This window comes from Pagrus pagrus (assembly GCF_965226575.1).
Source record: "Pagrus pagrus genome assembly, chromosome: 23".
NCBI classification, from domain to species: domain Eukaryota; kingdom Metazoa; phylum Chordata; class Actinopteri; order Spariformes; family Sparidae; genus Pagrus; species Pagrus pagrus.
In genome coordinates, this window is record NC_140205.1 from 7,193,227 (window position 1) to 7,215,260 (window position 22,034).

General features: G+C 40.5%; 1 protein-coding gene across 3 annotated transcripts; it reads left to right on the top strand.

The window, feature by feature from the left end:
* Positions 1–344: 344 nt before the first annotated feature.
* On the top strand, positions 345–21,532 carry pacsin2 (protein kinase C and casein kinase substrate in neurons 2). 3 transcript variants are annotated; one of them, XM_084346138.1, is made up of 12 exons: positions 345–496; positions 9,267–9,358; positions 9,579–9,735; positions 9,909–10,144; positions 11,922–12,077; positions 12,434–12,609; positions 12,730–12,850; positions 13,815–13,862; positions 15,559–15,689; positions 18,297–18,446; positions 19,548–19,732; positions 20,075–21,532. In XM_084346138.1, the coding sequence occupies exons 2-12, from the start codon at positions 9,302–9,304 to the stop codon at positions 20,185–20,187; spliced, it is 1,530 nt and encodes a 509-aa protein (XP_084202264.1). In that variant the 5' UTR covers positions 345–496; positions 9,267–9,301; the 3' UTR covers positions 20,188–21,532. The 3 variants fall into 3 exon arrangements, with proteins under 3 accessions (XP_084202264.1, XP_084202265.1, XP_084202266.1); XM_084346139.1 differs by lacking the exon at positions 13,815–13,862 and having other exon boundaries at positions 346–496; XM_084346140.1 differs by lacking the exon at positions 18,297–18,446 and having other exon boundaries at positions 347–496.
* Positions 21,533–22,034: the final 502 nt, after the last annotated feature.

Here is a 22,034-nt window from a genome sequence, read left to right on the forward strand (position 1 = left end):
GCAGGAATTGAATAATTGCTGTATTCATTGTTTTTTTCTTAGATTTATTTTCCTGCTAAAAAAGGTTTTCATATGGGGAAACCATATAAGTCAATGCCAATATATCTGTGATAACCCAATATTGGCCGATAATAATAAGTTCAATCATAAATTTACCAGCAACTATAGCTATCAAATACATTTTGGAGTAAAGTAGAAGAAACATCCCCCTTTGAATGCACAATGTATTACATAGTGGAAATACTGAAGCAAAGTCTAATTACCTCACAAATGTACATGTCCACGAATATCTCTCTTGCTGTTGATCTTATTTTGAAAATCTCAGCCGGATGTGCAGTGCCGCACTGCGGCTAACTGTCGCTTGTGTCAGTCAGTCAATCGATGGTGCCGCTGCTGAGCAGAGCAACGGGGCGAAAAAGATTTGTAAATCGGCACCAACAACAGACTTAACTCTTCTGTTACACCTTAACCATCGAGTGGAATAAACCTGTACCGGGTAAGCTTAAAAAAAATCTTTTGCGTTGTACGTTTTAACTTTTTACTAAAGGGGCTGTGGCTAATTCGCTAACATTAGAGCTAGTTAGGGGCTAACGTTGAAGTTACTTCCCGATGCAAGGAGGTTGATACTGTTAAGTACCAAAAACTTAAAATGATTTAACTAAGTAAAACTTACAATAACGTCAGTGTTAATGTGAAGTAATATGTATAATAAGATATAAAACTGAAGTTGAACTCGTTCACTATGACTCTTATCTACATCACGGTTGCAGTAACTTGGGTGTTTCAACGTATTAAAAGTCTAAAGAATCATGCTAAGCTAGCACCGTGTGTTTGTAGTAATTAATGTTGGACTTTAGGTTTGTTTTGAGCCGGATTAATTCACGTAGTTGAGTCAAGACGTGTGTAGTTTTCTCGGGGAGAGACTAGTGTTTCATTGCATGGAGTGATAAAGGGCGGGGCAGGTTTCGCAAGTAAAGATAACCCCTCTGGTCCATGTCATATCAACCGGCATGGCGTGTTTACATTACAAAGGTTTGTCATTTGTCAATGGAGAGAGATGGCTCAGGTCCCGCTGGCTGCCTGGTTTCGTTTCAGGGGTACCCCGTGCTCCGAGCTCAGTCCAGCCAGTGCTTTAATATTGCGCAGTGCCAGCTAGGTGCCAAGATCAGTCCTTACTCGTGTGCTGTACATTTTCCTCAAGTTACATGTACATTAAGAAAGACTATACATCTCACCAATGTCAGGGTGTTGGTGGTTGTAATAGTTTTAAGCATTTGGAGTCAAATCCTTTTCAACCCGAGGTCATTAATCACGTGAAGCAGCAGGGAACTTTCTGAGCATGACAAACAGCCACAGTCATGATATTGTCATGAATCACTGGAAGTTATCAGTCATCCCCAGTCATGCAGCTGGGACATTTAGACATGCTTAGAGACCATATATCTATTTGGCTTTTTAGGGTTGTCAGGATAAAGCAGTAGTGAAAGCTCTGTGAAAAAGCTGCTACTTCCCTTTTTCTGGGGGGGCCATGTGAACTGATTGCTCCGTCACAGCACAGAACTGGGCTAAACTTAGAAACGGTATTACGGTTTGGGCTCTCCATTCAGAGGGATCTTTCCTTATGTGTTCTCCGAGAGCACACGTGGAACAGCTACAGGAATATCAAGCATTGTCAGCATGAGTGAAGTTGCTAAATGTGTTATCATAGCTGAAATATCAAGTCAATTTATCAATGTGTCTATCCACAGAAGCAAACTGCCAAATAATCACTATATACCACTCTGAAGTTTGAGTTTTTGCTGGTTTTCTAAGTCTTCGATGATAATAAACTGAATATCTTTTGGTTTTAGGCTGCTAGCGATACAAGTCTTCCCTCTATTTTCCCACATTTTTTAAGACCAAATAATAATCAATTTAACAAGAAAATCTAATGCTTCAACCAACAATTATTTTTCATTTGCGATTATTTACATATATATCTTTGGGTTTTTGGACTCGTAGTCGGATGAAACAGTAAATTTGATGATGTTGTCTTGTTTTATCTGAACATATAATGGCCTTTTGTTTGTAGACTAAATGATCATGAAAACAGGTGTTACTTGCAGCCTTAATCCCTATAACCCTTCTGGTTATTGTAAGTACAGTAAAGAAACTCCGGAAAAATGTAAATGCTGAAGTCAAGACTAGGTTCCTCTGTGATCTCTGTCTTTGTGAAAGAATTTGCTCATGTATTCATGGCTCTTTCCTGAAAAGTCTGCAGCTTTAAATGCATCACATGAGCTGCGAGGCGGCGTGCAGGACAGGGGCTTCCACAGGAAAAAGTGCCTGCCGGTTACGTCAGGATCTCCCCTTCCCTGTCATGTAATACTGAATTTCCCTTCATTATGTCCCTCTCTATGCTGCTGGCGTGTCCATTGGAAAATGCCTGAAAGTGTGGAACAAATGCCATTGTTTCTCCCTGACCATGGAGCAAGGGTTTTTTGAGCAGGCGGACTGGTCAGTTATATTGAGGCTACAGTTGACCTGGTGTTGATGGATCCAACGGCTCATTGTTTGGTGTTTTGGAGCCTCTTAGCCACAGTTTGACGCTGTGTCAGTGGATAGGTGGCAGTGAGTAATCGAGAGAAGCCACATTAGAAATATTCCTGTGAGATCAGCAGTCCCGTACGTGCAGCTGTTGAGCTCACATGAGGAAGGAGGGCAGAGGTGATTGACTGACAGGGAAAGAAAATCGGGGTCGCGACCTGCCATTGCCATGGAAACTTCTGACCTTCAAGCTCGTGTGCAAGCGTGCAAGTAGAGAGAAAGAAGCAAAGGAATGATTGTATTTTTTCTCTCGTAGCTCAGTCGGGATTTAGCAACGTCCTGCTGTGAAACCGCAATATTGGAGGGATAGATCAGCTCAGCTGCACTCCCCGCCTGTGAGGTATTGCAGTCGTTTTATGCAACAAAGGAAGGAAATGGAAACAGACACAAAAAAAAATCACCCCTGGTCAGAGAGGCAATATTCATGTGATTAAGACATAAAGGCATTGCTTAGTAGAGTACTAGTCATTTTTAAGCTTCCTTGTTATGTAATCATACTCTTTCCCTTCACTACCCTTGTTTGATATTTGCTCTCCGGATTTAACTGAGTCGAGTGCTTTTGTTAAGTTCATTTTCTGGATTAAATGTCAGAAAAGCCATTTAAGCCATTTTTAAAGAAAATCACCCAAAATTCTTTGGTTGCAGCTTCTTCAATGTGAAGATTTGCTGGTTTTATATGATTGCAAATGGAATATTCTTGGGTTTTGGCCACTTTAATGGACAAACAAGACATTTGAAGGCAAGGGAAAGGTGATGGGAACATTTCACTACTTGCTAACAATTTATAGACCAGACAAATACATACCAAAATGGACTGTAGATGCATCGATAATTAAATAATGGTCATGTGCACCCCTGGTTCACTTTAGTATTACATAAGACGAAGAAATGGAGCAAATTCTCATATTTAAGCAACTGGAATAAGGAAATGTTGGGTATTTTTTACTTGAAAAATGACTTAAATGATCAAACAGTTGCAAAATAATTCTCTGTTGCTCAATTAATTGATTCATTTTTTAAGCTGTAACGGTCAGCCAGGAGACCAGAATGGTTTTGACCAATAGTATCTCTCCTGAACCACGAAACCAGCTGAAAGGACTAGTTTGTTCCTCCTGTAGTTAAAACCGTGGAGGAGTAACACATGCACTCATTTTAGACAAAAGCAGTGTGAGTCCTTGTTTACACTGATAGTGATGCAGACAAGGCTGAAGATGTCAATATAACAGGATAACTCCACTTACTGCACACACATTTCCCCTCTAGCAGTTACTGATTAGACTTGCCGGACTGAGGCAGAATGAAATGTTGAGATTGTGTGACATTAATCTGCTGATGTCCTTGCATTTACTCAGATAAGTTCCCTGGTGCTCTGATTGTGTTTTTTCCCCCAGTAACTTAACAAACACAGCTTCGGGGCAGGTATCCATGTGTCTGTCAGTTCAGTATGTGCTCATCTATGTGGTCTGTGTATCCTGTTGTTTCTTGCTCCTGAGCTCCATTCATGACGCTGTTTCAGTGTGACAACCTCCAGAGCCCTCCGAGAAACATAAACAGTGGGTGAATACACAGTTCGCTGGTGGTTTGTGGGAAAGAATATGCTCCTATACACAAGGGCTTGTTTTCCCAGACATGTTGCATACCTTGTCACTCCCTCTGGTTGCATCTTCTTCCCCTCTCTGCGCCAATTGGCAAGGTCATTGGCATCTTGTGTGTCTGTCACTTAAATGTGACTCAGGTCTTCTTGTTTCCAGCTGTACAGTAAGCTTCCACTTGCTTTTAATAACACACATAGACATTTTCTGTCTCAATAAGTCTCTCCTCCCCCCCTTTAGCTTACACTTGTCACAGTCAGCTGCCGCTCCCTGAATCATTATCCACAGTATCAACAAACTACTGATATTTGTTAACCGTACCATATATGATGTGTTTGTGTAGGGAGTTAGATGAGTAATGACAGTGTGGGAACTTTCTTAATATGCTAAAATGCATTTGTTACCTCTGCCAAGGAGGTTATGTTTTGCCAGTGTCCATTTGTTGGTTGGCTCGTCAGCAGGATTACACAAAACTTGGATGGAGAATGGATCTCAGCCCAGAATAGACCCAATAACCTTTGGTGTGGATCCGGATAAAAGGAACGATCCAGGAATTTTTTTCTCACTTTCTTTAACATTTCGTTAGCGTATTTAGGTGGCTGGTATCTATGAGTGAGTACAATTTGATGGGGATCCAAATGAAAATCCAGATCTAGGGGATTTAAATAAGATTTATTTGATAATTTATTATATTTGTTTGAACTAAAGGGAATAGTTTGGCCAAGGCGGAAATATGCAGTCTGCTGAATACCATTCTAGTTCACTCTGCAAACAAATTCCAGCATGCTCAGTACATTTACTTATCAGACGCCTGTGGATATCATTGTTGTATTTGATTACATAATCGTTGAGCCTGCAACCTAAGAACCCCAAGTTAGCCAATTTTCTCCAGAATTGGTGAACTCATGCATTTGTTGGCAGGAAAGATGGTTTTATGTGTTGTCACATGCCACGATGAAGAACACAATGTCAGATACGTTTTAAATTCTCTACTGCTTTTTTTTTTTTTTTCTGTGTACATAGCAGCACACAGTGTTGGATTGTCCAGCGTTCTCCCTTAGACTGACAGATTGAGCGGACTTCAGACCTCGACTTAGCCATGAGCATTGTTTACAGTACTGGGTCAAGCCGCGTTCAATTGTTTAACGCAGTCCCCACGTCCTACAGAGCCAAGGGTGTGCAGACGGCTGTTCCTGTTTGCTGTTGATTACATCAGACATGGGAAAGAGCTTTTGTGATGAAGGAATTCCCATTGAACTGCTGTTGCTTAAGAATTTTTGGCTATGCAAGGTTGTTTTCCATACATCTGCGTCCTTCTCACTGTAAATTTTGCAAGTAGAGAGCCACTTGATTATTAAACCCAATCTATGTAGTACAACAAAACCTTTACTGTGATACTGTTCACTTTAACAGATAAGTAAACATGGAATTTCCTGATGTAGCCTTGTGTAAATGTTGTCTTTTGTTTGTCTTAATGGCTGCATTAAGTCTAGTTGATCCACCACATGATTAATGTCCCCTACAACTTTATCACATTAATATTTAAAAGGTGAAACATAAAAAGTAGTGTGATAATCGATTCTTACTCTTACTAGATATCAAAACTGGCAATACTTTGGATATGTTTTATGCCGCTGTGGCCTTTTCTGTCAGTGGAATATTGTGCTCAGCAGAGTTTAATGTCAGACGACCTGTTGCCATGTTTAGACAAGATATTTGTGGCTCGTTCCATTTGTCCCTTGTGTGTCCCTGTCTTGTGCTGCAGCAGTGATTGGTGAATGACAAATATGGACAGCTGTTAGAGAAATGCAGAAGGGACAAGAGGACAACACTGGGCTGGATAATGTCTGATTTTGTACTCCTTAGAAAGCAGCTTATGTTGTTTTCTTCATTCTCTATTACACATAATCATAATTTGTGAAGAGTCTCACAACTAAACACTCTAATAGGTTTTCCCTTTGTGTATGAGGCAGTGTACCAAGCACATTAATATTAATGCTTATGAGGGTTTGAGGCAACACAGAAAACTTTGGACTTCTGCCAGTATTCAGTATTTGTTTTGTGTGTTTGTTTGTGGCCAAAGCTTCCAGATTCAATGTGATTCAAAATCTGACTGGAAGTATCAATATCATAGTACAATAATAATATCATAAAACCTAAATATATCATATGGTTTGATAATATGAGGACTGCAACCAACAAACTGTCAATTATTTTCATAAATAATCATTTAAAATTCTCTGTAAAATCTTGGAATGTCTAGTACAATGTCTCAGAGTCCAAAAGGATAATTTTTTTTTGCACGACCAGCAGTCCAAAACCCAAAGATATTCAGTTAATCTCATGTGTGACAACAAAAGGCAGCGCATCCTCATATTTAAGCAGCTGGAAACAGTGGAAATTTTCAAAATTTTGCCTGAAAAATGGAAGTGATCAAAGTAGATGCAAATCAATTTCTGATTAATCCACAACTTTATTCAGCTTTAAATATTATAAGGAGCAGAATAGAGTAGTTTGATGGCTTCATTGTGAAACAGGATAAATGTTTTATTTCCTGATCTTCAAGGCTCTGTCACTTGTCTCACCTGTAAAATACCAGGTGAAAAATATGGCAACATTATTCAAGTATTTAATGCAAATGAGATGCTCTACACACCCAATAGTGTCTGTTATCAAGGCTTTCTTTCACGAGGAAGTTGAGTAAAATTAAACATGTGGTTTTCTCTAGAAGAAGTGACAGACAACATCTGTTTGTGTGTGTGTGTGTGTGTGTGTGTGTGTGTGTGTGTGTGTGTGTGTGTGTGTGTGTGTGTGTGTGTGTGTGTGTGTGTTTGACCTGACTGAAAACTACAAACACACTTAAAGGGAGAATTGTTCCTCGGCTACTGTGACCACAATACAGCCCTCTGTCCAAGTCCAGCCCTGGAGGGCACGGACCACTGACCATTGACCAGCACACACACACTCATACACCAAGCACCAGCCCTCATAGTCTCGCTATTTCACTCAACTGAAAGAGGCCCTGTGTGTTCACGCTTGGCACTAAAATGCATCATGTGTGATGATCCGATCACAAGTGGACGGCTCCAAATTAGAGCTGAGTATTTTGACAGATATTAGTGATGTTTGAATGAGTGTGACAGACGATCAGAGTGAGTGATGAGAAAGAGAGACTGTTGTGTCTGAATTTGGTGGTTTTATTGGTTATTAAAAAATGGATGGGCGATAAGTACCAAGAAATTGCTGTACAGAAGGGTTGCTTACACAGATACTATTTCAATTGATTTTATTATAGTCGACTACATTTTTATATTTCTGAGTCATATTCATAATCACCATCGTGAGTGAAGTTTTCTGTTTAAAATGAACATATTTGCCATCTTAGGCTGCAGCTAATGATTATTTTTCACTGCCAATTGATATTTTTGTCCCATGACAATTTATACAAACTAGACTTACGTGACTTCTTTTGTCTGAAACCAAAAGAAAGAAGAAGCTGTAACCTAGGAAAATTGGCATTTGCTTGACTTCCACAATCAAAAGTATGAAAATAGTTGCCCATTATTTTTCAACTTTATGTCTCAGCTCAACTTCGAAGTTAATTTGATATGAGGTTATTTAATATTTGCTTATCAAATCCTTATCAAACATCTTTCAGTTGTGTTAATGAAATGCCTCTCTGAATGGAGTATTTGTTTTTCATACAGAAACTTCTTGCATGGCTGAGCCTTAGGGCTGCAGTCAGTGATTATTTTCACAATCAATTATTTACCAATCATTCTTTAAGCAATAAATGAATTATTTAGTTTGTTCTGTGAAAACTGACGGTAGATGACCACCACTTATTGATGATTCTTCTCTTGAATGACTAATCAATGACTTGCTTTGGCTTCATTTAGTTTTTATATCCTATTGGTGGTTGCAGTTCTCCTGGAGGTGCGATTTAATGCGAGCTGGAAAGTAAAATCTGATCTTAAGCGGTCACTCGAGACGCATTGGAGACGGCTTCTGAAGCCCGCAGTCTGTCTCAGTTGGACGTCACCACGATGTGAATATATATGGTTACAAGATACCAGAACCAGATCTGAACAGGGCCAGTCAGAGCTGTAAAGAGAGGAGACGCTCTGGGCTGATGGAGAAAGGAAGAGGATGGGGGAGAGGAATAAAGGGAGACTGTTCGTGGGGCTGCTGAGTTTGAAATGATGGACATGAGGAGAGAAGAGGGGGAGAGGAGAGAAACAGAGGACCGACTGTCGTACCCGTCTGAAGGAAACGGAAGCAGCCCGCTGTGTGCTTCATGAGAGTTTCTTTTTCTCTCTCTCAGAAACACACACACACTTACACACATATAGCTTAGCTGAAACTCGATGTGCAGTGTGTTGAGGGACGCAAGGTTATAGAAATGAGAACAACCACCTGCTGCTTGGGTTCTCAAACCAGATCACACACTTTCACGCCCCATCATGTCTCTTTGTATCACTTCTCTCTGCTGTTTCTTTTCTTACTCAGAGTACTCACACTCTGATCACTGATGCACATCTGTAGTCTCTGAGGAGTGTCACTGTGACAGGATGTTGGCTTGATGTTGGTGTCTCTCAGCTGTTGGTTTCAGAGCACATATAGTGTGTGCGCTTTGCTATAATTAATAACTCAGCTGTCTTTAATGTTGGCTCATTCAACTCATAACTCATATGGCTCATATTTTAGCAGCTTGAAAAAAAGTTAAATAAGACATATTTATAAGATTATTATGTAATTATGCTTGAAAAAAAGTTATAAAAATACATTTTAATTTTTGGCAGATCAAGGTGACAACTTCAAATATATTATCAATCCAAAATCCAGAGATACTCCATTTACCAAAAGTTTGAAAGCTACATAGCTTTAAGAAAATGAAATGAAATGACAAAGTAGTGTTTCACGGTCCCTGTCTAACTATTTGTTTCTGTCAGTATTGTTTTGTAAAGCTGTAACCAGAAACTAAAACATATTTCTTCTTGATATATGGCTAAAATGAATAATTGTTTATCATTAACTTTTCATTCACATTCATTCATGACACGTTATTTGTTTTTTGTGTATTTGTAGGCCCTACACACTGAGTGTAACTCAGGGCAGCAGCGATGTCAGGCTCCTACGACGACTCCATGATCGATGTCTCCAGTGACAGCTTCTGGGAGGTAAGATGCATTAAATCCTTTCACATTACCCGCTCTTAAATCCAAGGTCACACTTCGTTTATAGTGAATGTTTGTTTTGGAAACTGCTGTGTTGAGATGACATTTACATCTCAGCAGGAACAGGTGAAATGAGTAGAAGAAATCCAGTGAATATTACAACTGCTATAAATTATTAATCCTCATTTTTTATCCCTCTGTTTCCTCTGTTGCTCACTCTCAGGTTGGTAACTACAAGCGAACAGTGAAACGGGTAGACGATGGCAACCGACTCTGTAATGATCTCATGAACTGTCTTCATGAGCGGGCACGCATTGAAAAGTCTTATGCACAGCAGCTCTCAGAATGGGGGAAGCGCTGGCGACAACTCATAGAAAAAGGTGGGAATATTGTCAGTACTTGTATTGAGAAAAATGTTTTATTTAGTTTAATTTATTTCATTTTAGACCACAACAATGTGCTAATGCAAAAGACATACTTCTTCATAATCCCCAAAAGCCTAACTTTCATAGAAACTGACTAATAATAGAAAAAAAACCAACTCTTTCCTCAGGTCCTCAGTATGGTACATTGGAGCGAGCATGGTCCGCTCTGTGCACGGAGGCGGAGAAGGTGAGTGAGCTCCACATGGAGGTGAAAGCAGCGCTGATGGGGGAAGACTACGAGAAGCTGAAGAACTGGCAGAGAGACGCCTACCACAAACAGATGATCGGCGGCTTCAAAGAGACGAAAGAGGCTGATGACGGCTTCCGCAAGGCTCAGAAACCCTGGGCAAAGAAACTCAAAGAGGTTTGGATGTGTTTTTAAAGTTACTTCTATCAAATGTGTTTCTTAACTATAAACAGCCGAGCAGTTGCCACAGGCCAGCCATTTTTCAAGTCACTGATTACAGCCATAACAATTAATTTTACCCTTCAGTTCACATGATTACATATTACTTAGTCACTATTGTTTTCCCTCCATGACTACCTGCCTACTAAACAACAACAGAGCAGAACCGCAATTGCACTTGCCAAACATTAGCCACAGTGTGCCTAGGTGGCAGCCAGTTAGTTTATCCTGTACTTACTTGACAGTCGGTAAAAGGGAAGGAAACACAGAGAGCTTTGAGGGTGACTGGCACCTCTTAGTTCAAAATCAGGTCAATGTATTTCCTACTACTGCTTTCATTTTAGCAACCTGTTTACTCGCACATTCCTTCCTGTTTGTGCTCGTAAGAGAGAGTGTGCGCATGCAAGTGTTTGTTTGTTCAAAGCCACCGGATGTTTCGTAACCTCCAGGCTCCTTGCCCCCTTTTCCTGAGTGTGTGTGATGTCACAATGTGTGGTGACATCCTGGCCTTGTCATTGAGCAGGGACAGAACAATGCAGTTTCGTAGCCATAGTGATTTATTGATTGACCAGACAGACGGGGACAAGTGGTGGAGGGCATGGAGGAAATGAGGCTAATTAACTGGTCTAGAAAATGAGTAGCTGACATGTGTGACGTGGGCAGCAGGTCAATAACAGACACATACATGCTAAACTAGATACAGTATTTGACTCAGCCCTCTTGTGTTTTAGTGGATTGCCATTTTGTTTTCTGCACTCACAAACAGGAACACTCAACTGCCTGTTATATCAAATTATGGAGGAGGACAAGCTGCTGTCTCTGTATTTTAAGTGCCCTCTACTTATGACCTCATAGTTTGTTTAGTAGGGACATGGCTGCTCTGGCCTTGTCCCAAGTTACACCAGGACACTCAAATAGAGCCACCACGGATAAGTTAGCTTCTTCAATACTTATCTGTTGGAATATAAACAAAGTCACAGAGGAGTGGATAATCCCTGTTGTCTTAAATGCAGCACATATAAAAAATCAAACATGTGTGTCTATGTTAACTTCACTCATTCCAAGATTCATGAGTCTGGGGCCTCAAATTACTAAATTTCTCGAAGTAGGATGTGGGTTGTAGTGATTCAAAAAGAGGAATGACACACATTTAGTCAGGCTTTCAGGCACAGCCCCGCTAACAAAGAGAAAATCTAATTAAATGTCCTTGTACATTTTGGGAACAGATGGCTACGTTTAGGACAGTTGACAATGATCTTTTTAAAAGATGTTATCGTTGCTATAAGATTTAAAATAATGCCAGAAAGACACTGTCACTAAATGAAGATTAAACAATGTAATGGCTATAGAATACTGACACTATCTGTGTTTAGATTTGTTCCCTATATAAAATACACTTTCAATATACGTTTTTTGTCTGCCACTTGCACGAAATAAAGGCTGACTAGTGATCCAGTCAGACTGGGGTCTTGCACCATTTCTACCTGCTTTCAAGTGTCCATTATAGACTGAATCATTGGATAAACTCACATTTTGTCATGTGTTGTTGGTAGTTGCTAGGCTGAGGAAAATTGAAAGCAATCCAGTTGTCTTTGCAACGCTTGGGGTGGGAAAACTTGTTTCAACTTTACATCTGACACCAATCTTTAATTGCTTTCCACAGCTGTTCCCAGTTATTTTACAAGATATCCGCCATTGCCTGTATCTTACTTTATTTTATTGGTTGAATCCACAGATGGAGACAATGAAGAAAACGTACCACTCTGCCTGCAAAGAAGAGAAGCTGGCAGCCAGCAGAGAGACCAACAGCAAATTGGAGAGCAACAACAACCCTGAAGCCCAAAAGAAGCTCCAGGAAAAGGTGGAGAAGTGTCAGCAGGAGGTGCAGAAGGTAGGGCTTCCTTTGGAAAATGACTAGGTGGGGTGTCAAGAGTACTTGCTTGGTGTAAATCCTTATAATTAGGTGTAGAACAGCCTGTTTCAGGCCTTAGTTTAGCTGCCTTATAATAGTCTTTCAGAATCAGGAGGGCTAAACCCATGTTATTCTTTGGTAGCTACAGAGTTTTTTTTCACAGCCCAAATGAATTTGGATAAGAATTTGGATAAGAATTTGGCCTTCTCCTGAAACTTTTATTTACTGCTTCTATAGATAATGTAATCAACACTGGGCCATACTGTGTTGGGCAGTGAAGATACGTAAGAACATTACCAGGAGTTTGTTTTCTAATGTGTATCCCTTTCTCCCAGACTAAAGAACGCTATGAGAAATCCCTGGAAGAACTCGACAAGTTGACCCCTCAGTACATGGAGAACATGGAGCAGGTGTTTGAGCAGTGGCAGCAGTTTGAAGACAAACGCATCCGCTTCTTCAAAGAGCTGCTGCTGGAGGTTAAACAGCACTTGGATCTCTCAACCAATCACAGGTCAGACACAGGACGATAAAAAAAACAACTCTTTGTCACAGGAGTTGATGTTGCAGCTGTTTAAGATGCTTGAGATTTCAGGTTTCACCTAGAAAATAATGCACAATACTGTCTCCATAGATTCCAGACAATCTACCACACGCTGGAAGACACAGTCTCTGCTACAGATGCTGAAGAGGACCTGAAATGGTTCAGGGCCAATCAAGGCCCCGGCATGCCAATGAACTGGCCACAGTTTGAGGTACTACACTCTTGATTTAAACAAATAAAAGAGTAAAGAAGAGTGAAGGAGGGCTGAATGTTTGATGGAGGAGAACCATTTAGAGTGGCTCTCAGTAGGTTCCCATAAAGTTTTCATGTCACAGACACACATTAGATCATGGTCCTTCACTTTATTTAAACACATGAACTCTTAACAAAGTCCTATATTATTTAATGAGGCAATTATGAATGAATTACAGACTTCACTTATTTATAAGTATTATATTTCTTATAGACCACTAGTGCTCTCCCAAGATCAAGTGTTAGAACCACATTCAAGACGACAGCAGTAATGGAATAATAAGTCTTAAAAAAAAACCCACCAAGGGCAGCGATTTTTGCAAAGTTACACGTAGCCCAAACAGGAGTAATAGCCCAGTGTCATTCTTGTCATTGAACTATACTTTTTGGCAGCAGGGGTGGAAGTAAATCTGTCCTCAGCAGTCAGAGTGGCAATGAAAGGGATGTAGTTTATGTCATCTTCTCAGCAGGATGTGGGATAAGAAAAAGACAAGGAAAATGGGGGGGGGGGGGGCTGCATGCGCTTGCATTGCTAATTTATAGTGCTGTTGAGTGCTCCTGTAGGCATAGTTGTTCCAATGAGGCACCGTCTTCCACTTCGATCATTACCAGGCTATTATTCTTTCTGAGTATAATATAAACATGCACCAAAAACGAGTAACACATAACCTGTCAGACAGCTCCAGCAGGGTAGATATCCAAAAGAATCTTGCAAGAGCAATGCAGCACATTCATGTCTTGGTTATTCTGCAAGCTACTGACTCTTAAGATCATGTAGCTTGTTTTTGGAGCATTCCCCAGAATAGTTTGCTGCTGGAAAGGATTTCTGCATTCACAAACTAACATTCCTTCGAGGTGATCTTCAGATTAGATTGTGTTTTAACCCTGCTCTACACCTGCCTCCCTTTCCCCGTGTCTGACAGACTTTGGACTGGTCCCATCCTCGCTCCTTTAAGAGAAGGTCCATTGTAGTGAGTTCTGCATGGGAGGGCTGTTCTTTCCACAGCAGCCATAGGGGGGGGGGATCCTCTTTTTTCTAACAACACTCTCACTCCTTACTGCTTCCATCTGTGTGTGTGTGTGTGTGTTTGAGGTGGTTGTGTTTGCATCTTCTATCCAAGTTTCAAAGAGTAGTAGCGAGACAAAGACATCATGTAACCGTCCTCGCTGTAATATGTTAATGAAAATACGAAACATATATACCTTTTGTTTCCTTTATCTGATAACAACAAGATGTTTACATTCCTCTTCCTGGATATCAGCATTTCTAGAGTTACTACACACCACCATGACACAGCTCTGACTGTCTGTTCTAACATTTGAACTCTGACCTCTCAGTGGCCCCTTCCTCCTGCAATACGTCACATGATGGCACTATAGCTCGGCAATGATTTCAGAGGTCATGAGCCAGACCAAAAGACCTTTTTGATCTTTAAAAGTTTGAGAGGCCTGATAAATCAGAGGAGTCAGACAAGCTTTCTGGAAAGCTCCGAGGTCGTTCTTGCTGTTGTAATATATCTTTTATATGAAAGCGGGAAAGTACGACTGCTGTCTGAATTCTCTTGATTTATTTGAGACGGCTCCAAGACAAGACTGATGTCATCGCATGATGAAGCTTATTTGAATGATGCTGGAAATTTCCAGCATCATTCAAATAAGCTTCCTAAAACTAAGTCAGTCATTGTGAACATAGATTTTGTTCACCAAAAATAAAAGTCCTTTAATGAAACCAGTCACATGTGCAACATTAAATTCTAACTATATCTTTTTACAATAGTGCTGTCCCAAATACCATTTTTGGGGCTTAGAAGCTTCTGAGAGAATATCTCGGGAATATGAATCTTATCGGCACAATTGTGAACCACTGATTAATAGCAAAATGTAACCATTATAGTGTAAAATACAAAAATAATCACAATGCAGAGTTGTAGTGAAAACAGAGAAAAGACAGACTGGTGCTGTGTTTTTCTGACGTAAACTGATTGGTGAAGCAATTTAAAAGCCGTTTCTTTCGCCTAAGTTATGTCAAATCCTGTAGGCTTTGACTTCTATGGTCTAACTGAGAGACTGGGCATGCTTGGCATCATAGAAATAGATCATGCGATTGTGATATTTACTGAAACTCTGGCAGTATCTGCTGCCTTTCCTTCGACACTCTCAAAGTAGCTCCGGTCTCTGTGGCACAGAAGCCTTCTGTGTTGATAGGCTGTAACTCGTGACGTGTGACCAGTCATTAGAATACTGATTTGGTTGTGATTACCATACCAACGGTAGATGCTTCGAAGCATTCGGATCAGCCCTTGTGTGCATAAAAACATTTCCTTTTCTATGGCTGTTGTTGTTCCAGTATCTTCTCCACTCTCCTCTGGTTAGCCTCTGGTGGAGGGGAGACTCCTTGGTGCTGTGTTTCTTTCCATCAGGTGCTGGATACTGTACATGGCTGTGTCTCTCTTTTCCTCAGGCCCCCACTGTACTATAAACACACACATTCATGAACAGATTTTTGGACTGCTTAAGTGTGTGTGTATATTGCTGTGCACATGCCTGCGACCTGTCTTCCCACTACTATCTGTGAAGGCATGTTTTGAAGCTAAACCACTCAGTTTTCCAAGTTTGGCACAGTTTTAAATGTGATACTAAACTCTAAAGTCTGTGTTTTTCAACCAGGACTGGTCCATAGATCTGAACCGAACTCTCAGCAGAAGAGAAAAGAAGAAGCCATCGGAGGGCGTCACTCTGACAGGCATCAGTCAAACTGGGTCAGACCAGCCCGTTCAGCCTGCCAAGACCAGCAGCAGGTAGATACCTGATCGCTCACTGACTCACTTTTTCTGTCTCTAGCTGAGTACACACAAGATCCACGCATCAGAGATAATCCAGCACACGGTGTCCTCCTCTGAAAAAATTCTTGTTAAACATTACATCAGGGAAGCTCCGGGAGTGACGTGTAGTTATACGGCCGTTTCCTTGGTGACGGTAAACATTTAGTTGCAGTTAGTTGGGAAAGAATTCATCCCCGTGAGCCTGGAGTCGGCTGGTACGTGGTTGACCTGGAGCCAAAAAATAAAATGGAAATATTACTCAGACACACCGAGACACTCATAGCGTTAATATTAGCTCTGGAAAAGTCCAAGAAGTCCGGATTAGTGGTCAAGTCAAACACCTGCACCTGGATTCATCAAGTTGGTGATTGAGAAAAACAGTGTAAACTTACAGACTTGTTTGAAGTTAAAGCAACATGTTGGCAACATTATAATAATTCTCTGATGATCTAATGGCATATATATTTAATTAAACCACTCTGTCAGGGTTTAGAGCTACTTCAAGCGTGAGTGGCAGTTAGTAAGTAAAGTGATGTAATCTTTTTTAAGTCATGATAAGATAAGAGCTCCCTGCACAGAAATGTGTCTTTGCTGTTGTGGCAACAGCACCAAGGACACATCAGCAGCTCATGGAAACGACAACAAACAGCAGATTAAGATAAAAGCTTGTCATGCATCCATCATCACACAGTCAGTGCAGGGAGCATAAGATGTGTGTTACATTTTTGCATAAAATGAGAGGATTGCTCAGCCCCTAACTGAAGATTATCTTGTCCTGTGTCTGACCAATCTGTTATAATTACTTGGCGTTTACTCCTCACATTCCTTTGCAGCTTGGTAATAAGGTTCCCTTATTTTACTGTACAAACACCTGCTGTCTCCCCGTGTCCAGATATCAGTGGGCAGTGGTGTCTGGATATGTGTGCTGTAGTGATGAGAGCACTAGTGGAGCGTGTTAAGGAGTCACCAAAGAGAATGTCAAGCATTTGACCTCTGAACTTGGGAAAGTTGACTCCCATCAAGTATTAACAGCACATTGTTTTCCTGTCGTTTCCTCCATCTATGGGTGTGACTGGAGCATTTACAGGGTCTGGAGAGGGAGATCAGAAGCTATTATCTTTCTGTAGTAACAGAACATTGACTGAGGTTCAAAAACAGACTTCTCTTTGAAGGTTGACTTATCTTGATTGTAGTTAGACTAGTATTTTATCGGCAACAAAATGCCAGCCCTTATTTGTATCAACGTTTCCTATCCTGTTGTAATTTCGCTATCTAAAGTCTGAACTTGGTGGTTTTAACACCTACTGAATAAGACAGAAATGCAGCTCTTTATATAGTTTTAAGTGCAGGTTTGTTTGTTGACTAAAACCATCCAATGTTACATTGTGCCAGATTCCCATGAGAGCAGTGTTTGTTGTAATAACTCCTCCGGCTCAGCTCATAGCAGAACATGGCATGACTGTGTAAACAAAGACGTTCACATTTCTCTGCCTTACAGTCGACTGCAACTACAACTGTTCATGGTCTAATAATTCTGTAAACAGGGAGTAGAAACCCTGTGTTTCCTCTGATACAGGTGGAGGGCTAGTGTAGGCTTTTGTTCCTTGATGCAGAGAGTGACAATGGTTGGAAGTAAACTGCCCTCATGAGACTTTAAAAGAAGGATTTTGCACCCACATAATGCAGAACTGACAATCAAATGTTTGATGTGTCGCACGGGAAATTGATGTCATGGTGTCTTCTCTGTCTGTTTAGTCCACAGTTTTTTTGTTGGTTGCTTGTACTGCCTTGTTGATGACACTCGTATAGAAAAACAATAATTACTGCGTCCTTTATGTCTTGAAACAAAGCCACATTAACTGTCCACTAAACCCCGCCCGTCTTGGTTAAGCTGCATATTTCCAGCATCTTCACCAGTTGACAAGTCTTATCGAAATGAACAGAGTTTGTGTTATCTGCTAATATTATTACATTTCAGCCAGTTTAGTTTCATATTGAGGGACAGGAGCTCTGCAATTAAAATGAATTCATTCAGGCATCCAGGACCAGCTTTCAGTGAGGAAATACCACATGTGATAGGAGAGTTTTTATGTAAAAATGCCATTACTAATGAAACTGCTCCGTGAACTTGGAAGTCATGCCAACTATGGTAGGTTTAAAATTTGTTAGCTGAGTATGCTAACCTTTACAGCGTACATTTAAGCAGATAAACACGTGTTTAATCCTTTTCATACATTTAAGGGCCTGCAAAAAGATACATCGTGTTTAGAAAATGAGTGTCGGTCCTTTCACATCCCCCTCCACACTACTTTAACATGTGAAGAAATCCGAAGCTTGCGTGTTATTGGACAATTGGACAAATGGTCACAGTGTTTATCTTCTGCGTTACACTATGCTCCCTTTGTAATAGGTCCAGAATATAAAAAAGTATTTGCTGTTGAAAACACACGTTAGCCATTAGCACGGCCTCTGCCTGGCTTCGCCACTCTTTGAACTTGTCCACAGGTCATGTATGTCACAGGTGTGTTTTTATGTGTGTGTGCATGTCAACAACCCATCTCTCACTGTGCCCCATGTTGTCAGCCTGACTGTGCCCACTAAAACGGCGCCAGTGGGCTCAAACCCCTTTGAAGATGACGAAGATGAGGAGGAGGAGGAGGAGGAAGAGGAGATGGCCGTGGAGCAGCAGACTACAGTCAACCACAACAGTGTGAAAAAAGAGGAAATAAAAACGTTGGTGAACAGGAGAAAAAAAAACCACTCCGCTCCACCCACAACCTCCCCCGCCTTTTCTGTTTCTATCTTTGTTTCGCGGATCGCCGTTCTTGCCATTTCTTGTTCTTGGTTACTCACTTTGCATCTTCTTCTTCCATTGAAACCCTCTCTCCTCCCTCAGGTGGCAGGTTGTTGTGTTGCTCTGCATGGTCAGTGGAATTGCATTGCACACAAAGCCAGTTTGTGTCTGTCTTTTCGCTCCTAACAGTGCCATGTTTTGCAGAACATTAAAAGTCATGCGCATGGGGGCGCATGTCTCTGCTGCGGGAAATCCCAGTATGTCTCTGTCTTACAGTCAGATCTAGTATTACACACATGTTCATAGATTGGTTGTTTGTATCAGTTAGCAGGGTGTATAATATTAAAATACAAAAAAAGAACAATTTAGATTCAAATTTGTGTCAGTCTTTGAGCAAACCATCAGACTGCAGAAAAAGAGAAAAAAGCAAAGTCAACAGTGAATTTGCAATCAAAGACACTGTGAGCAGATCTGACTGTAAGTCCTTTATGTGTGCCGGTGTGAGCGTTAACTGTTTTCAACTTCTAACTCTTGTCAGAGAGAGTTCTCTCTGGTGTTTAGGTGGCTCCCTCTGTTGGCCGCTCAGGTTAAAATCCAATCATGCATTCACACAACAATGATTTGTCTTGCTTGGTCTCATGTTGCTGTATTTTCTCATGTGCCTTTTCGATACGTGGTCATGTTGTTTTGTTGCATTGCCTCAGCATTGTGCGCACTCTCACTTGATCTTAAAGTGTCATCAAAGCAGTTTTTAAATCACTTGTCATGCTGCCTGAACCGAATGCTTGCTTTGTAGTGTTGATGCCATTTTAGCATGTTTCCCATTTATTTAGAACTGAAAAGAATATGTTTTCAGGACGAATCACAAAGCTGTCCCCGGATCTGTAGTCACCATTTTGGCTTTTTGTGTGTTTTATAGTTATTTTTCTCCCTTTTCTAACTCTGAACTTTTGTCCCTGCTATGTCCCGTCGATGCTTCAGGCCCCGAGATGAAAATGAGAATACATTTACAAAGTGGCTCTTTTTGTCTGTCCATCCAGTGCGAGCAGTATGGAGAAGACTCCAGACTGGTCGGATGAAGACACAGGTGGTAACAACCCCTTCTCCGCCAACGGTGAAGGCAATCCTTTTGAAGATGAGCCGGCTTCTCCGGTCGTATCTGTGCCCGTCAAAGCCCTCTATGACTATGAAGGACAGGAGCAGGATGAGCTGAGCTTCAAAGCAGGTACATAGCAATTCAAATTTTCTAGATACCAGCCACCATGTGTTACTTGATGAAAAATTCAGGAAAAATGTTAAAAACACCCTATGTTGCAATGTTAAGGAGAGTGGGGAAAAAAATCCTGTATCCGTCCCTTTTATCCGGATCAGCACCAAAAGTTAATGGGGTCTATTCTGGGCTGAGACCCATCCTCTTTCCAAGTTTTGTGCAAATTTGTTCAGTAGTTTTTGTTCTCATTTATGCTTCCTTTACCTACGAAAAAAGATGAATCCACTTTAAACTATATAACTGTCGCTGGTGGTTTCTTAAATACAAATATTAATGCTCGTCTTCATTTTTCTCCAGGGGACGAGTTCACCAAAATCGGCGAAGAAGATGATCAGGGCTGGTGCAAAGGCCGGCTCAAGGACGGAAAGACAGGCCTCTATCCTGCTAACTATGTCGAAGACATCCAGTAAGGAATCGTCACAGATGAATAAATGTGAAGAAAAGAGAAAGTGACAGTGCGGCTGGAAACGAGAAGGCTCTGCTTTATTTTCAACCCTTTTCTCTCTGTTGGTGAGGACTGGACTGGTGCGGGAGACGGATGGAGACAGAGAATAGAGAAGTTGCAGATTATTAAAGGACCACTTGAGATATCGATGCTTGCCACAGATTGACCCTCATAGAAACTTACGCAGAGATGGAAATTAACCGCAGGTTTCCAGATGATTCCAGACGAGGAAGATCACAGAGGAAAATTGCTGTCTGTGTAAAATATGTTACTTAGAATCCCATTTATGCTGTTACAAAAATAATAGCTTTTCAAGTATATATTAGATAAGATCAATGAAATTTATGTGTGAATTTATGTATTGTTTAAACGAAACACTGGGATGGCAGTCTGACAAATCGTCTTGCAATGTTACATGCAGCCTTAATATGCAAGCCACTATGGATTCATTAAGGGAGATGACCCTTTTTATAACCATAATGATCTGTTTTAGGTTTAAAACTATTTCTGCCTGTTAGAATCCAGTCCATAAATGTTACTTGTTTGATTTTTCTTTCGGCAGAGTATGCCCATATCTTGAGATTAACTTGATTTTAAACTAGTGCTTACATTGTTCTGTCATTCCTTTTTCAGGGGTTTGTTTTTCCATTCAGTTCATTAACTGTTCTGGTCATTTTATAAGGAATGATAAAGACCAGTTGAGCCTCATCCTCATGTAGTCTTCATTTAGCTCACAGTGGGTAGGTTCCTCTAGTCACTGCAATTGAATGTATATTCACTGATTGTATTTTCACACTTGATTGTTCACTTTTGCTGATTTTTTTCACAACCACTGACCCATTAACCCCCCTGAGCAACTGTTCTCAAGCGTTTCACTCATACAGTAGATTGTAATACTTCAAGGGTTATTTTTCATGCAACACTGAAAGTTCGTCACATAAGTTTTTCTCACTTGAAGCTCCGTGTTTTAATTCTCTCACTGAGTTATGGGAGAGTATTTTTAGTGATTTTTTTTTTTTTAAATATGTTTAAGTCATAGCAATAAAACCACAGCCTGGTATTGCGTTGCATACATGCATGTAAATAGCCTGGATGAAACATATTAGAACAAATGAAGCATCAAGGTCAGATGATATGTAGTTGGAAATGGGTGATTGTTAATTTATGATGCCACAAGTGCTTTTTGTTCTACTCTTGTTAAAATGCTGTGACTGAGAATCAGTTTGTATAGTAATTGAATATTTTATGGCAAATATCCCTCAAATCTGTTATTTTGTTATATTTGTAAATATGATTATTTCTTCTCTTCATAGAGGGCCATACTCATTGACTTAATCAGCAAAAACCATGTGAATAATTGTTAATTTCCTTTTCGGAGCTATGATATGAATGGATACATGATTTCATGAGATTAATACAAGTTTAGATCATCAAGTATTTTTTTCGGCTTGCATTTTTGCAGAGCTTTCACTTGTGTGAGCCCCAAATTCATTAATTGCCCAGTGTATCGACGAACTCTACAAAAAAATGCTATTTGATGCCTTCAACTGCAGCACCAGAGGAAGATGAATTGTGTCGTCTTTAATAATAGGGAGACGGGAGATGTTTTGCCATGTTTTCAGGGCATGCTGTCGTCAGAACGCAGCAACAGCTGTACTTGCACAGTAAGGTTTGTAAATGTTGTCCCACAACATAATAAAAGAATTTATCAAAAAAAAGATTGTCATTGTCTTGAATACTGATAATCCATATAAACTTTTCTCCTCTCTTTTTTTCCGTTGTGAATCGTACTGTATATGTTAACAGGTACTT

Coding starts and splice junctions, on each gene's coding strand:
- pacsin2 (XM_084346138.1), top strand. CDS start 9,302: ATGTCAGGCTCCTACGACGACTCCATGATCGATGTCTCCAGTGACAGC. Junction 10,145..11,921: donor GGGCAAAGAAACTCAAAGAG/GTTTGGATGTGT, acceptor TTGAATCCACAG/ATGGAGACAATGAAGAAAAC. Junction 12,078..12,433: donor GTCAGCAGGAGGTGCAGAAG/GTAGGGCTTCCT, acceptor CCTTTCTCCCAG/ACTAAAGAACGCTATGAGAA.